Consider the following 17,176-nt stretch of genomic DNA (forward strand, 5'->3'; position numbering starts at 1 on the left):
TTCTTTTTTAAAGGAATAGCTGCACACTTCCGTGCTGGAGTTGTAGAGCAAAATAAAGTCTCTACCAAAAAAGTATTCCCAAATGAAAAATGAAATTAATCTTAAGTAATAAAACAAAAACAGAAAGCCGCAACACTAAAACACAAACTGCAGAATTGTTTAAAACAGAGTGGTAGTAGCAGTAGTAATAATAAACTGAAAATCCCATTGAACTTAATGGTGCCCGTTTCTGAACATTTATAGCCCATGATTAGGCTGAAAGTCGCAGAGCATCAAAGGGTGCTTCTTGTGACATTTGCACCATCACACCCCACGAGGCAATCAGAACAGCCAAGGAAGCTTTTGAGTGAGGAAATAAGTCTGCTAGGGAACCCCTGGAAGCCAGAGCTCAACCCTAACCTTCTCTTTTTATATTTTCAACAGATTTTGTTGGCACTGCGGTAAGTTCTTTGTGTCGGTGTGGCCTCGCGGCCTGGTCTGTGCTACACCTGTTAGTGGAGGCCTAGCCTAGTTCTGTCATGTCCCTGTCCACATATCTGTACTGTGTTAGGAGGAGACTACCCCACTTTTCGTCTTAAGAGAATGAGAGTGCGAGTGCGAGAGTTGAGTGCACGGACACACATTTATGTTCCATGCTGTCTCACCCGTCTACCCCTCTCCTCTTTGTCTGGGGAAATGGGAGTTACAAGTAGGCAGGTTCGCGGGCTCTTTGTGTTGTCGCAAGCCCTTGTTCCCCTGACTATTTGTGCATATACAGTGCTCAGGATGTGAACCAGCCCACGGAGGGTCATGGCGCTGCATCACTGCAGTGTATAGCTCCCAACACTTCAAACTCAGACATCTCCAGTCATTGCAGCACCAACATCTGGTCTCACTATATATAGCTGTGAGATTAGGATCTAGGCACACCCCACATGGGCAGGTGGAAGATCGTGATGCCTCTTCAACAACCCTCCCTGCCGTCTCTCACACAGGGGAAACACCACCAAACCAAACTTCCCCTCTTCCAGGCTATCACCCTGGTCACAGGCCTGTCGCCTACAGTGCTGGGCCGACGATTCTGTATCCTGACTTGGTGGGGTGCCCCATATCTCCCTGAAGGAACAACCTAAAGGGAAACCGAACGCCCTTTGTTGTCAACCCTGCCTCACAGAGCAGAGCCCGTCCTTTAACTAAGGCAGCTTCTGAAGCACAGACCTGCCAGGCATATCTGCTACTAATATATAAGGAAGTTGGTGCCATTTTTAAAAAATTGGTCATCGGGTCATTTGCCCAGTCTCATACGCAAACAGAAATTAGATTCGGGTGCAGATTGGGTGCACACATGCAGTCTTGCACACAGGCAAATGCTTCTTGTTCCTTCATCTACATCACTGTGTTAGAGAACAGTTCAGAGTGACTTTAATTGAGGAAGTGGGGCTAAATTGACACCTTGAGTATCAGGGCCTGGAATGGGCCATCAGCCTGGGGTTAAGACGAAGCATAGCAACTTGAGCTGAGGGCTTGGTGGGGATAAACATAACTCCTTTGTTAGCATTTGTGTACATCACAATTCTGTATAACAGTTGAACTGAGTATTGGGGCACAGAACTAAACATTCTCAATTTCATTAAAAAAAAGGAAAAGATCACCACTAAGATTCTAGCCCAGGCTCCCTCAAACTGGCCCTCCAGATGTTTTTGGCCTACGACTCCCATGATCCCTAGCTAGCAGGATCAGTGGTTAAGGATAATGGGAATTGTAGTCTCAAAACATCTGGAGGGCTGAGTTTGAGGAAGCCTGCTCTACCCACTATGGCTGTGAAGATAAGCTTGAAAGTGCCTAGTGAAACTGACATCTCAGAAGCTTTTGGAGTGACAACAGCCAGGGTCACACATACCTCCTAACCCCTCCATGCAAATAGCAGGAAATCTAGCAGTTGTCAATTCGCATAAGGTACTATCCACAGAATTCAGCTTTCCTCGATGCAGGGTTTGGGCTTATGTTGAATGCAGAATTTTAGCTGTTCTCTCCACCGCTGCCACCACCGCCCGCCCCAAGCAAGAGTACATACAGCACTCCTATTGCCAGCTTCTGTGCAGTCTTGTTTATATTGGTGACGCTCTTGTGTTTTCTCCTCCGCAGAGGATATAATGTAGAAGAGGCAGGAGGGCCCTTCTCTCCTTGGTATCTGGATTGAACTCTCTCATCCTTCCTCCTCCCTCCCCACCTCCCTCACTGCCTTTCCTTCGCTGCTGCCAATGGGGGGGAAACGTCCAACTCGAAGCCTCAGAATCTGCAGACCTCACCTGCGTGCCACTTCCGGAGACACGTCCATCCCTCATGATTTGCCAGCTTTGGCCTCTGCCCCCTCTGCTGATTGGCTGCCGATGGAGGAGAGTGTGACGCCGGTACCCCTACCCTTACCCCAAACCTACCACATTGGGGGACGAGGCGATGCGCACACTCCGACCTGGTGTTTCACAGAAGTGACGCCCCTGGGACTTTTTAACACATTCTTTTCAAAGGGATCCCAGCCTTTCCGGGAAAAGCTTCCAGGGCGTTTCCCAGCACCCTCCTTCCCAAGAACCAAGCAAGAACTGGTGCCAAGACGCTACCGCTGCAACAGACTCTGCCAGGGCCACCTCCTTGCCAAGTCTTTCTCCATTTTTAACCTTTCAGCAACTTTGCCCGCCCTCCGGCCCACGGGGGGCCGCCCGGCGCCTGAGACTGGCCCATTTGATACTTTTACATGTAAATTTAAATTGTCTCTGAACAGGGTAAGGTGAGCCCGAATCCCCACCCAGTTCCCTTTGGGGATTTCAGCCACCAGAAAACTTTTGCATTCTCCACTCATCCTGCCCAGGTAATGCAGCTGTACCACGAAGGGGGGACCGGGGTGGGGTGGGAGGATCGGGGTTGGCTAGCTGCCTTCTCTCTCCAGCTGCCGCCGTGGGGTGCGACAACATCTCCGCCTGTAGGGTGACTCCTCTAAACACTGAATGTAACCCTTGGGCTTGGAGAGCGAGAGAGGGAGAAGGAGGTCGCAGCAAAGGTGGGAAGCAAAACCTCCCTCCTGCCTTGCCAGTTGAGTTCCGGGGTTCGTGCCAAATAGCATTTTCCTCGAACCTGGTGGGGTCCATGCTTTACTTCCCTGGCTGGAACCAATATTACACCTCGAGAGGAGGGCGAGGCAAAGAAGGAAGTGGGTCAGAGCAGCTCCCCTAACTCGGGATATAATCCCATAGGCAGGAGGAATTTCTGGCTGCAAGAATTAGTGCCCAAACCCCCCACCCCGCTCTGGGATGGTATTCTGTGTTGTAATTGCGAGAGGCAAATGTCAGCAAACAACCTCACGACGCCCTCCCCACCAGAATTGTGATCCTCCATTCACGATCTCCCCTGCTCTTGGTGGCAGCTGAAGACTAGGACAGAAATGGGTCTTCTTAGACGTTCGGACAACTGTGCCCCCACCATCCCGACAGCAGTGTAGCAGCTAACCCAGTCCCCGCGGTTTGAGCTGAATAGAGAGGTAGTTCCACCGGTGCAGCTATTTTTGCCCTGTCCAGCGTAGCCATTGAAGAACTATAAAACACAACGTCCATGCCTCTCGCTAGCTGAAGCGGTAGCAGGCTTCAGGGCAGAGCTAGGCCTCAAATCTACCAGGAAGAGGGACCTGCAGAGAGCAGGGCGAAGCGAAACCTTGCCTCGCGCCAAAGAGGGGTCCCCGGGTGGCAACACGGACGGACGCGCCATTTCACCTTGTGCAAAAGCCCCCCCCCCTTCCTTTCACACAGCCCACCAGCAGCAGCTATTGACATTACAAGGAGCCTGTAGGACCGTGAAGCGAGCTTAGAGCAGCTTCACAAAGAACCAAGGGCCTGAAGAAGCAGAAAGAATCTGCTCTGGCCAGAGCCAGAGGAAGGCGAGAAGAAAAGGAGGCTGGATTTTTTAAAAAAAATCAAAGAAAAAACCTAGAGGGAGGGCCTAAGAAAATCCAAATGGCATCCTGCATAGTAGTAAAAAAGATAAAACAATTGACTATTTGCCTGCCCTGTAACGGTGCTCCCAAGATCTGTTGCTTGGGGAAGGCTGCAGCACCTTGCCTAATGGCAGGGCCGGGCCTGAATTAGTGGCATGAAGGACCCGGTTGGAAACAAGCGAAAAGAGCATGTGGGAAAGGAGTGCATGGGCTCAAAAAGCTGGTGGGCCATGAAGGGCCAAGGATTGGGGGTGAGGAAAGGACAGCAGGAGGCCTGTGAATGGATCTCCAGCTATTTAATAGCACCCAGGATCGAAAGCAGTTGGGACTGTGGCTCTAGTGGACGGCTAACTCTTTTCCCAATACTATTTTCCTGGTGACAATTCCTCCCTCCAAAGGTGTTTTTTGTCCCGCTGAGGGAAATTTACCTTTCCTATAGGTAAATTGCAGCTTTTGGGGTGTGTGTGTGTTGATATTCATCAGAAAAATGTCACCGGAGGAAAGGGTTAATCACCCCAGCACCCATGAGCCCAACTGGATGCGCCCCACCCAGCCGCTAAAAATCAAAATTAAAACAAAGAGTTTTAAACAAATCACTGTGGGAAACACGGTAAGAAACCGAGGGAAGATTCAGCAGTGTGGGAGACGTAGCGCACGACGTAGCATGGCCATGTCACTATGTTTGCCAAATAATTAACACTTAAGAGGCCACTCAAACATTGCCAGTATGGGAACCAAAAGGGTTGTGCGGTTACATCCTGTTATGCTCAAGTGCAATGATAACCAGCCATCAAGTATCGCGGTTTATGCAGAAGTGCCAAAGGACATTTGACAAGCCTCTGTGGAGAGCAAAACTCCCTTCCATGACCTCAAAAAAGCCGCAGCCAAATTATGAGGGGAGGAATGACATAAATATATATATGTGAGTTTAGCCCTTCAGAAGCCACTCTTTAAAGCAACAGGCCTCAATGTATTGTGGAGTAAACTTCACCAAACTCTGTGGAACTAACTTCTGAGTATACACTGACACGATCGGCCTTTAAATCTCAGCTCTCCGCAACATTAGGGAATCTAAGTGAGAGAGAGGGACAGAGCTAAACTAGATTAAAGGCTTGCCCAGCCATGTAGGCCCAGGCACATACACCCTTAATATTCTCAGCCCAACTTTCCCATCGGTCGTTCTAGGAAAGTCCAAAATATAATCAGTAAAGGTTATCTGGTAGCTTGGTTAGCCTTCAACTCCCCAAGCCACTAGGGTTCGTGAGCATATTGTCAGCCACCAGAGGACGTTTACCCTACGTTGGGGGGCGGCAGGGAGGGCAAGATGTGCCCTTGCGCCCATTACGTGACATGCGCGGGAGGAATGGGATCGACGGAAATGGCAAGATTGGTGGAGAAGGGAATACAGTAGCTGTAATATATATCTGTATTTTAGTACAAAAAAAAAAGTTTGATACAGTGTTTCACAAAACCTTAACCGGAAAACATAAAAATTCAAGATGGATTGGATCGGATCAGAACCCTGTCACGTCACTGGGGAGCAACAGATTTATTCTTTTTTTTTTTTGCCCTGGGATTTGGAGGTGGGGAGGAGGGGGATCTGACCACCCCCTGGCCTTTGCCAGTTGCAGACTACGGATTTGCAAGGAAACACTTAGGAATGTGTAAGAATGGGTGATCAGAGCCAGTCTTGTAATGTCTTTGAAAGAGGCTAGCTGAGAAAAGCTCACCATCACCACTCAGGCATTATACAAGGTGAAACAATTGGTGCATGGGCAGGTTATGTGAGCGTGTATAGCTCCCAGTTCACCATTTTTAATTTACATTTACCAGCTGTCGCCACTCAGCCAGATTTCAGCAGCAACACACTCAATGGGAATCAATTAGCCACTTAATGAACTGGCTTCTTCACCATGCACAGAATTCTTCATGGATCCACTCAGCCTTTCTTGTCATGGCAGTTAGATTGTATGAATTGGCACTGAGGCAGGGACTGCAAGAAAAAGTATACATACATAAGGGTTTTCTTTGTATCTGTAGGTGTTAAGATCCTAACAAAATCATGATGAGCGAATAAGGGAAGGCTGTACTTTGAAGGGAATCCTGGAGGTGCAGTACATCTGCCCACATGCTACACACTGTAGCTTTTAAAGATAAAATGATCAAGGATATTATGGAAGAATAAGCGTTGCTTATGAAGAATAGGCATGGCTTCTGCAGAGGGAAGTTTCTGCATCATCAACCTATTAGAATTATTTGAGATTGTCTATTGTTATATTGATTATAATAATAATTTGATTTATTTATTGCTAATACAGAACATCTCTAGGCTGCTTCCACATACAACTAAAAACAGCCATCAAGTTTCACAGTAAAATACGACACACATACATCTGACACAGCAATAAGCATGGTGATCACATTCCCTCAAATGCCCTAGGAGAAACGGTGTGTTTAATCTGGCACTAAAAGAGTGTTAATGTGTCCAAAGATCTGGGTCGAAGTTAACATTGTATATTTGGACTCCCAAAATGTTTTTGACAAAGGCCCTCAGCAAAGGTTCTTGGAGCACACTTTGTCATTGTAGAATAAGAGGCCAGGCCCTCTTACGGATCAGTAACTTTAAAACACATCCATGATGGCTTAGTCATGATGGCTGTGTACTACGTACCGTATCAGAGGTAGTGTATCTCTGAATACCACTTACAGGAACCATGAGCAAGTTATTGTACTTCTGCCCTGCTTATGGGCTTCCCCATGACATCTGGTTGCTCCCTGTGAGAACATGAAGTTGGAATAGATGGGCCTTTGGTCATTTCAAGTAGGGCTATCTTTATATTCTTGCCAGTAATGTTTGTCAGCCTGTCAATCAAAACCTCTGTCCATACTTTGTACATACTCCCACTGTCAGCAGTAGCCCTGTTGATTTATAAGCAGTGATGAAGTCCCCTCCTTTTCCAGTGCAGGCATAGGCTCCAGCAGCCAGTCTGTAGTAAAAGAGTTGGGCTTAGCTCAGCTTCTGCTGGGAACTCCTCACCCAGCCCAGAGGAGTCAGAGCTGGGCCTCCAATGTGTATTGGGGCTTTATTTACATTGTTCATAAGTCATCTGAACAGGTGAACAGAGAGGCAGTCAAGTTTGCAGGTACTGACAAATTATTCAGGATGGTGAAGGCAACTTGCTAAGAGCTCCCAGAAGATCTGGGTGGACAGGTGATAAAACGGCGCAACACGAATCAATATAAAGCTCACCCAGAAATTATAGAAACTCTTTTTGGGTTTAATTCATGGGTTTTTGAATTTATCTGAATTAGTTTGTCCCAAGTGCTGAGTATAAGCCACACAGGGCTAGGCAAGGAGATAGGATATGCATGCCACTGATTTGGGAAGGATGATGGTCTGGATGGGTAGACTTGCTTATAGATTTTTATTTTCCTGAAGGAAGGTAGTAGGTAGGTGCACGTGAGAGAGAAATGGCATGGGGAACACAGATCAGCATTGTAGAAGTGGCACTTCAGATATCACAATTCAGTGTATTTGTCTCCTACCTTGCCTTGCCCCTTAACAACAACAGCAACAAAAGTTTGAGCTGCAGTTTGGAGAATTCTTGCCCTCACCCAAGTGTCACTGAGATTAGTCCTTCCTCAAGGGAGACATTACTTACGAGGTACTTTGCACCTCTCCTCTCTCACTTGCTAGACCTTCTTCCCCTTTGGTTGAAAATAGCTGTTCAAAACCTGAAGCAGAGATTTGTGCCCTGAAAATCATACTAAATGTCATTCCTATATCTCAGGCTTTAAGGGAGGCGTCATGATGTGACAAAGAACGCCAAACAGGCCTGTTAAAACAAAGGGCTCTCATTGCACTAAGCCTTTGACAGAAACTTCAGACTGAAAAATCAGATGAAGCCATAAATGTTTGCTTCACTTGGCTTGGAGCAGAATTGGAGCTACACCTTCCACACCCAGGTAGGTTCTTGGTGAATGCCAGCAAATGGCCAGTTATCTGCTGTCTTGGGAAGAAATCTGGAGAGCTCACCACTCTGCAGTTGTCATCCCTCAGGGATTTTTATTTCACATTTATCAATCTGCCATTAAATTCACACAATTGCCATAATGGCATTCCACTTCTGCTCTTGCGGTGCCATGCAGAAAAGCTAGCTGAGTCTTTGGTTCAAATTGTCCCATCAGCTGTGAAGAAACCAGTTGGACTCAGGCAGACCTCAGCTCCTAACTGCAAAATGGGTATAATACATACTTTATGGAGTTGTCGCAAGAGTGACTGAGAAGGCATTGCAAAGAAGCATGGAGACACAGTTGTAAGCCTTGTCATTGAAACAGCACACATTTATTTATGCATTTCCACTCTTGTTGACCTGGTTCCATACAACGCAAACCTATTCTGAGATTCCCCCATTTGGTGTTAAGTGAGGAAACGGAAAATGTAAATTTTATTTTTTTAAAAAATACAATCATAAGCAAGCAGCACAAAAGCAAGTGGCAAATCCCTAGTATCCCAAACCACACAATATAAGAAACCAGGAATATTATTGAAAGCCCTACTACAGAGACGAGACTCTTTCAAGAACTCTGTCACTGTCTTTTTCCAGCTGCATAAATGGACAGAGCAAGGCCTCTTCTTATAAACTTTAGTCAGCCCACATGGAGAGAACGGTTAATGTGAATAAGGGAAGAACGGGTGGGGAAGTGGAATCACTGCCACTGCATGCTTTAGCAGAGGTCTGGGGGACTTTTGGCCCTTTCCCAGATTGTTGCTGAACTAAAGATTCCAGCATTGCTGGACCAGATAATTCTAACCGCCATCATCCTAGGCACCTGGCTGTGACTGCTGAGACCAATGGAAGGGACTTGGGAGTTGGGCAATGTCAGGGGAGCTAACAGTTCCTCAAACCTGCTTTAGTATAAAATAAGGGCAGAGCAAGGCAGCTGCTTCAAATGGCAAGTGCTGGGGGGGGGGGGGGGGCAGGCCCAGAAAGCACCTTCTTGGGGGAAGAAGAGAGCACTGCTCCCCTGCTGCCCTCAGGGATAGTTGAAGAAGAGTTTGGATTTGATATCCCGCTTTATCACTACCTAAGGAGTCTCAAGGGACAAGGGTGGCGCTGTGGGTTAAACCACAGAGCCTAGGACTTGCCGATCAGAAGGTCGGCTGTTCGAAGCCCCGCAACGGGGTGAGCTCCCGTTGCTCTGTCCCTCCTCCTGCCAACCTAGCAGCTCGAAAGCACGTCAAAGTGCAAGTAGATAAATAGGTACCGCTCCGGCGGGAAGGTAAACGGTGTTTCTGTGAGCTGCTCTGGTTTGCCAGAAGCGGCTTACTCATGCTGGCCACATGATCCGGAAGCTGTCTGTGGACAAACGCCAGCTCCTTCGGCCTATAGAGCTAGATGAGCGCTGCAACCCCAGAGCCGCTCGCGACTGGACCTAATGGTCAGGGGTCCCTTTACCTTTAATAAGTCTCAAAACAGCTAACAATCTCCTTTCCCTTCCTCCCCCAAAACAAACACCCTGTGAGGTGAGTGGGGCTGAGAGACTTCAGAGAAGTGTGACTAGCCCAAGGTCACCCAGCAGCTGCATGTGGAGGAGCGGAGACGCGAACCCGGTTCACCAGATTACGAGTCCATTGCTCTTAACCACTACACCACACTGGCTGCCGATAGTTAAACTATGAAACTCCCTCCCACAAGAGGCAGTGAGGGCAGCCGAGTTGGACGGCTTTAAAAGAGGATTAGACAAAATTCATGGAGGAGGAGGGCTATCGAGGGATACTATAGCCACAATGGCTGTGCTCTGTGCTCAGTTGGAGGCAACAGTGCTTCTGAATACCAGTTACTGGAAACCGCAACGGGAAGGGAGAGACCTCTTGTGTTCGAATCCTGCTTGCTGGTTTCCCACATCTGATTGGCCGCTGTGAGAACAGGATGCGACTGGCCTGACCCAACAGGCTGTTTTTATGTTCTTAAGAGGATCCTGGGGGTGAAGAGTTGAGTGCGACAGCCAACACACACACACACACACACACACACACACACACACACACACCCGTCTGAAGTCTCAGCTTAAAAGCCTGTTTAACTCATTCAGCAGAGTTAGATGGGAGACTGAGGGGAGAAAGAATTCTGGGCCACTTCAGATTGCAGAGGGATGCATTATTCTTTAATGTTTTTTAAAAAGAATCCTGCCATCATCATCATCGACATCATAATTTATTTATACCTCAGCCACCTGGCTGGGTTTCCCCAGCCACTCTGGGCAGCTCCCAGCAGCATATTAAAAACACGATAAAACATCAAACATTAAAAACTTCCTTAACCATGCTGCCTTCAGATGTCTTCTAAAAGTCAAATAATTGTTTATTTCCTTGACATCTGATGGGAGGGCGTTCCACAGGGTAGATGCCACCACCAAGAAGGCCCTGTGCCTGGTTCCCTGTAGCTTTGCTTCTTGCAGTGAGGGAACCGCCAGAAGGCCCTCGGCGCTGGACCTCGGTGTCTGGGCAGAACGATACGGGTGGAGACGCTCCTTCAGTATACTGGGCTGAGGCTGTTTAGGGCTTTAAAGGTCAGCACCAACACTTTGAATCGTACTTGGAAACATACTGGGAGCCAATGTAGGTCTTTCAGGAGCATAAAAGAAAAAAGCACGCTCCCTATATGCAGTGAACTAGCACACCAGGGAGAAAGCTTAAACATAGTACTTGCTCCTTGATGTGGTACTTTCCTAGGTGTAGAGAGGACTATTTCATGTATACATATCCAGTACAGGCTGGTCTATTGGAGCAAATGGAGCGCTGTTCCACTATACATGAAATAAATGACCTCACCAAGCCCTCATCTACTCTGCCTTCTTACTTACAACCAGTCCCGGGGGGTTGTCACTGGCTGCCAGGTTCCTCCTCCCTGGTCTCAACGTTGCCCCTTGTAGAACTCTGCAGGGCAGAGCATGAGGACACTAGAATTAGTGGACTCTGCCTGTCATTGACTCTGGCTCCATCTACTGTTGGCCTCCTGCCTTACGCCCTACCAGTCCCAATGGACATCAGCCTCTACTGGCCTTCAAAACAGCACACCCACACCCCACCACTTTCTCCAGCTGTAGTCTGAAGTGTTGCAGCTCAGAACCCATTTCTGGAAAATATATTCACTGTGCTTCTGGCTCTTGAACTGGGCCAGCACAGGCAATCTGCCTTTTAGGGGGGGGAAATTTAAATTTTTTATTTTTAATATCTGATGCACACAATACAAAAATACACAAAAATACGAAATACAAAGATATAAAAGAGACACTTGACCAAAGAAAACCACAAAAAATGACACTTTTTTATCTTGGCTCCCCTCCACCACACCCCGATTTCTGTTTTCTATTATGTTAAATCCTTACATTGCATTTCTTACCTGAATTTCTTTCATATCTCATTTAAACATCATTCTTCTTACATATTCTACAGTCTTAATCTATACATATCAACATATTATTTTGTGAACAGTGTTTATATAATCTTCAAAGCATTTCCATTGTAATCATAACTTTTGATTTGACTGTGACCTTATGGCTGCTGTTAATTTTGCCAAATGTATATAGTCACTCATTTTACATATCCACTCCTCTTTGGAGGGAATCAATTCACTTTTCCATTTGCTGGCTAGTATTGTTCTGGCCGCCGCTGTAGCATACAGGAAGGTTACTTTCTTTTCTTGTGGAATACCTTTTCCCAAAATACCCAGTAGGTAGGCCTCTGGTTTCTTTTCTATGGGACTCCTTAACATCTTTTTTATTTCTTCATGTATAGTATCCACAAGCAACACTGCTTTGTCTGCAGTCCCTGGAAGGAAAAGGGCCAGGGCAGAGAGAAAATGAGAACCCACTTGATTACCAAAAGCTCCCATGAGAGATTTCCCTCTGGTCCTATCTTTACAATGTGATCTGATCATAGAAGGCAGTTCCTTGGATATACAGTGGTACCTCGGGTTACATACGCTTCAGGTTACAGACTCTGCTAACCCAGAAATAGTACCTCGGGTTAAGAACTTTGCTTCAGGATGAGAACAGAAATGGTGTGGCGGCTGCAGCGTGAGGCCCTCTTAGCTAAAGTGGTGCTTCAGGTTAAGAACAGTTTCAGGTTAAGAACGGACCTGCGGAACGAATTAAATACTTAACCTGAGGTACCACTGCATCCCCTTCTGCTCTAAGAAGGTGAAGGGGGAAACCCTATGTTTATATTAGTTTTTCAAATCAGCATCAATAATTCGCCCGGTTCATCTACTGAACACACGTCCTGCTCTCCTGCCTCTGCTCCCCACAGTGACTCATTGCTACACCTTGAGCTGGTGCCTACCTGCCTTTCTCCAGTCGTCTCCATGGCAACCTGGCCTGCGTAACTATGGAGACTGTTGATCACGATGCTGCCGGTGCCAAGGGCACACTGGTGGCAAGCGCTGGGGCAGCAGGTGTAGGTAAGAGAATATTCTGGGCATGGCTGTGTGATCAGGTTCTTTGCTCCCTCGCTGTGGGGCAAACGGGTAAAAATTAAGGTGTTTATGCACTCCCGAATCAAGGGAGAGGATCCGCTTAAACAGTAGGGGCAGCAAGGACCAGAGAGGCTGCATGTAGACTAAGCACTGGCAGGTGCGCACGTTAAGAGCTCAGCTCCAGGACTGAGCAAGCAGCCTCCACTACAAAATGTTGCAGTGCACCGTCCCCTGCTCACAGGAGAGCTCCTGGTTTTGAGTTCCAGCCAGCAGGCCAGAGTATTCTTTAGGAATACTCCGTTCCGTTTGTCAGCCAGGTTTTCTTCTGCAAACCTGAGGCTTACTCGCAAGGATGCCTCCTCCCAGTTTCTCAGCGGCTGTTTTGGTTCCAGTTCTGTTGGGGCTCGACCACCTGAGTTCACTGCGAGAGGGAGTGGTGGGCCTGCGGATTATGAAACTGCAGCAAAGGCTGAAGCCATAGCTGCAAGGTTGGAATGCACGTCTGCAACAGAATGCTAACCATGCAGTGATCATACGCAGCTAAGTTTTCTAGATTTACTTCAGGGTATGATTGCCATGGGGCGCGGGTGGTGCTGTGGGTTAAACCACAGAGCCTAGGACTTGCCGATCAGAAGGTCGGCGGTTCAAATCCCCGCGATGGGGTGAGCTCCTGATGCTCGGTCCCAGCTCCTGCCAACCTAGCAGTTCAAAAGCACCCCCGGGTGCAAGTAGATAAATAGGGACCGCTTACCAGCGGGAAGGTAAACAGCGTTTCCGTGTGCTGCGCTGGCTCGCCAGATGCAGCTTTGTCACGCTGGCCACGTGACCCGGAAGTGTCTTCGGACAGCGCTGGCTCCCGGCCTCTAGAGCGAGATGAGCACACAACCCTAGAGTCTGTCAAGACTGGCCCGTACCGGCAGGGGTACCTTTACCTTTATGATCGCCATGGGACGCAGGTGGTGCTGTGGGTTAAACCACAGAGCCTAGGGCTTGCCGATCAGAAGGTCGGCGGTTCGAATCCCTGCGACGGGGTGAGCTCCCGTTGCTCGGTCCCAGCTCCTGCCAACCTAGCAGTTCGAAAGCACGTCAAAGTGCAAGTAGATAAATAGGTACCGCTTCGGCGGGAAGGTAAACGGCATTTCCGTGCGCTGCTCTGGTTCACCAGAAGCGGCTTAGTCATGCTGGCCACATGACCCGGAAGCTGTACACCAGCTCCCTCGGCCAATAAAGCGAAATGAGCGCTGCAACCCCAGAGTCGGCCACGACTGGACCTAATGGCCAGGGGTCCCTTTACCTTTACTATGGTTGCCATGTTATTATATTATGTATTTTGTGTGCTTTGTTGTAAAGCGCCCCATGATCTCTTAATGATGGGCAGCATATAACTTTTAATAATAATTCCGCTAGTCCTGCAAGACATGGGGAAAGGTCGTAACTCAGCAGTAGGGCCTGGAGAAAATTATGGGCTTATACCAAATTTTATTGTGCTTATATCAAGACTGCTGTATCAGTAGGTGCTGCACCGCCCTTCTGATGTGCTAAAAACCCCCAACTTCTAGCCCCAATGGTTTCTCTACTGCGCAATGAAGCTGCCGCGCGTTCAATGCAACCCACCACTCTGCACGCAGAGCAAGGAGACCCTGCCTAGAATTAATTATTTCCCCTCTTGTCCTCATCATCCTGGGGGGAAGCAGTCCAAGATGGATGCAAGTTTCTTAAAGGGGAAACACTGAAGGCACAAAGGCAGACAATTCCAACAAGAAAGGAAAGTGGGAGGCACCTGAAGAAACTGGTGTGGCTGCATAAGGAGCTTGCAGATGTGCTGAGATGTATAAGAAATGGGAAAATGGGGAATCACAAAGGAAGAGCATGCACAAGCAGCCAACATTTGTAGGGAGGAGGCCAGGTGGACCATATCCCAGAATGAGCTCAGGCTTGCAAGAGGTTAAAAATAATTTTAAAAGGTTTCTTTGGCTATGTTTAAAAGCAAGAGTGGTAGGTCCCTTGCATGTAGAGGATGGAGAAATGCTATTGGATGACAGAGAAAAGGCGGAAATACTCAACACCTACTTTGCCTCTGTCTTCATCCAAAGGGAAAGCTATCACCCATCCGGTGATAACAGAATAAATGATGCAAGGAGGGAGCTGCAGTCCAAGATAGCGAAAGAGGTGGTAAGGGAACACATAGCTACTTTAAACAAACTCAAATCTCCAGGGGCTGATGAGCTGCACCTAAGGTACCTACTGACCGGTGAGCTTGACCTTGATACCAGGAAAGGTCCTAGAACAGTCAGTCTGTGAGCACTTAGAAAAGGATGCTGTGATTACGAAGACCCAGTATGAATCGGGATTCAAGATGACCGTAACAGATTAGCCCAAACTAACAAAACGAATTTAGTAAATTCCAAAATTTACTAAATTCCCAAATTTAGTAAATTCCAAAATTGACAGTGGAATTTACTGCCAAGGAGTGTGGTGGAGTCTCCTTCTTTGGAGGTCTTTAAGCAGAGGCTTGACAACTATATGTCAGGAGTGCTCTGATGGCGTTTCCTGCTTGGCAGGGGGTTGGACTCGATGGCCCTTGTGGTCTCTTCCAACTCTATGATTCTATGAATTTCAATAGGGACAAATGTCTGGTCCTGCACTTAGGTACGAAGAACCAGCAGCACAAATATAGGGGGGAGGGGCACCTGACTTGCAAGTAGTCTGTAGGAAAAGCACCTGGGGGTCTTAGTAGACCCCCAAGCTTAACATGAAGACAGCCCTGTGATGCAGCAGTAAAAAAAGGGTAGCCCAGAAAAAGTGATTCCCACCTTTGAGCCCTGAGCAATGAGGCAAAGGGGAGGGCCAGATTCCAGGAGGCAACCAATTTTTAACTGGGTTAAACTGCAGCTGCAAAGAGGGTGCCTGCCCATGTGCAGAGAGAATAGGACCTTAGTCAGTGGGAATATAGCCCAACCATCAACCACAGCACCTTATTGTTCAGGATAATACTTTAGTTAAGACTGTGGATCTACCCGTTCATATCATTAGTCCAATCAACCACTGTCCTGCTGGAACATGTGAAAAGGGAGCCAGTGTGGTGTAGTGGTTAGAGTACTGCATGAGGACCTGGGAGATCAAATCCCCCACTCAGCCCTGACACTCACTGGGTGCCCTTGGGCCAGCCGCTCACTCTCAGCCTAACCTACCTCATAGAGTTGTTGAGGATAAAAATATGAATGGAGGAAGAGGACCATATACATAACACTGAGCTCATTGGAGGTAAAGTGGGACATATACCATTTCCCAGTGATGGATATTCAGTCTACTATATTCCACCATGCTTGGTATTCCATCCCATCGCGAAGGTTATGTGAGACAAACAGCTTTGAAGTCCAATCTTTGGGACCCTTAGGTAAAGGAACCCCTGACCGTTCAGTCCAGTCGCGGACGACTCTGGGGTTGCGGCGCTCATCTTGCTTTATTGGCCGAGGGAGCCAGGTCATGTGGCCAGCATGACTAAGTTGCTTCTGGCGAACAAGAGCAGCACACAGAAATGCCGTTTACCTTCCTGCCAGAGCGGTACCTATTTATCTACTTGCACTGGTGTGCTTTCGAACTGCTAGGTTGGCAGGAGCAGCGACCAAGCAACAGGAGCTCATCCCATCGTGGGGATTCGAACCGCCGACCTTCCGATTGGCAAGCCCTAGGCTCTGTGGTTTAGACCACAGTGCCACTTGCGCCCCTTGGGACCATTAGGTGTGGTAAAATTGGCTTCTCGGCTAGAACAAAAAGTTCAGTATAGCTCAGTACGTATAAAGCATTTCGAGTTTTGTGTATTGGATCTTTAGTTTACTTTTATAAATTCTTGAGGTCAAGTGTCAACCCTGGGCATTTGAAAAACAAAAACGTACTGTTCTGGTATTGTTCTGAGTTCCAATCAAAGCAGCAGCAAACCTAATGTGAATTTTGCAAACCTTCTGGCACCTTTTCAGCACTCACAAGTCCCAGAGGATGATGTCAGTTGCTTGTCAATACCACGAAATGTTTCCCCAAGAGATTTCACAGGTTGCCACTCTGCCTCCACACCTGTTCATCAGTAAGTTCCAAGACACTCCCTTCTCATTTGGTTTCAGTAAAAAGCTAAAGGTAAAGGACCCCTGGGCAGTTAAGTCCAGTTAAAGGTAACTATGGAGTTGTGGTGCTCATCTTGCTTTCAGGCCGAGGGAGCTGGCCTTTGTCCACTGACAGCTTTCCAGGTCATGTGGCCAGCATGACTTCTGGTGCAACAGAACACAGTGATGGAAACCAGAGCACACAGAAACGCCATTTACCTTCCCACTGCAGCGGTACCTATTTATCTACTCGCACTGGCGTGATTTCCAACTGCTAGGTTGGCAGGAGCTGGGGCAGAGCAATGGGAGCTCAGTCCGTCGCGGGGATTTGAACCACTGACCTTCTGATTGGCAAGAGGCTCAGTGGTTTAGACCACAGCGCCACCCGCATCTTAGCAGTGTCTAAGTCAGTGCTCTCCCCGTGTCTAAGCATGGTGGAGGCCATAATTATTTGGCTGCGAGTATTTTCATACCACACTTCAACCACAGCCTCAGCAAAAAGAACAAAAATGTGGAAAACATAATGAACTAAAAGCTACACAATCATAAAAACAACACAGGAGTCAGCAAGATTAAAATGGTTGTGTGAAAAAGCTTGAGACAGTTAAGGTAGGCGACAGGTGAATCTCTTGGGGGAG

The 17,176-nt window shown here is 47.7% G+C and overlaps 1 protein-coding gene across 2 annotated transcripts in view; it reads left to right on the top strand.

Moving 5' to 3' along the window:
• LHFPL4 (LHFPL tetraspan subfamily member 4) overlaps positions 1-3,108 on the top strand; it is a 49,996-nt gene extending 46,888 nt beyond the window's left edge. Inside the window, exons 3-4 of one of the 2 annotated variants that reach the window (XM_028719724.2) lie at positions 424-440; positions 2,125-3,108. In XM_028719724.2, the coding sequence (XP_028575557.1) occupies positions 424-440; positions 2,125-2,133 (26 nt within the window). In that variant the 3' untranslated portion in view covers positions 2,134-3,108. The remainder of the gene's footprint in view (positions 1-423; positions 441-2,124) is intronic. The other variant, XM_077925147.1, reaches the window with a different exon arrangement.
• Positions 3,109-17,176: the final 14,068 nt, after the last annotated feature.

The sequence above is a fragment of the Podarcis muralis genome, chromosome 2 (genome assembly GCF_964188315.1).
Source record: "Podarcis muralis chromosome 2, rPodMur119.hap1.1, whole genome shotgun sequence".
Lineage (NCBI taxonomy): Eukaryota > Metazoa > Chordata > Lepidosauria > Squamata > Lacertidae > Podarcis > Podarcis muralis.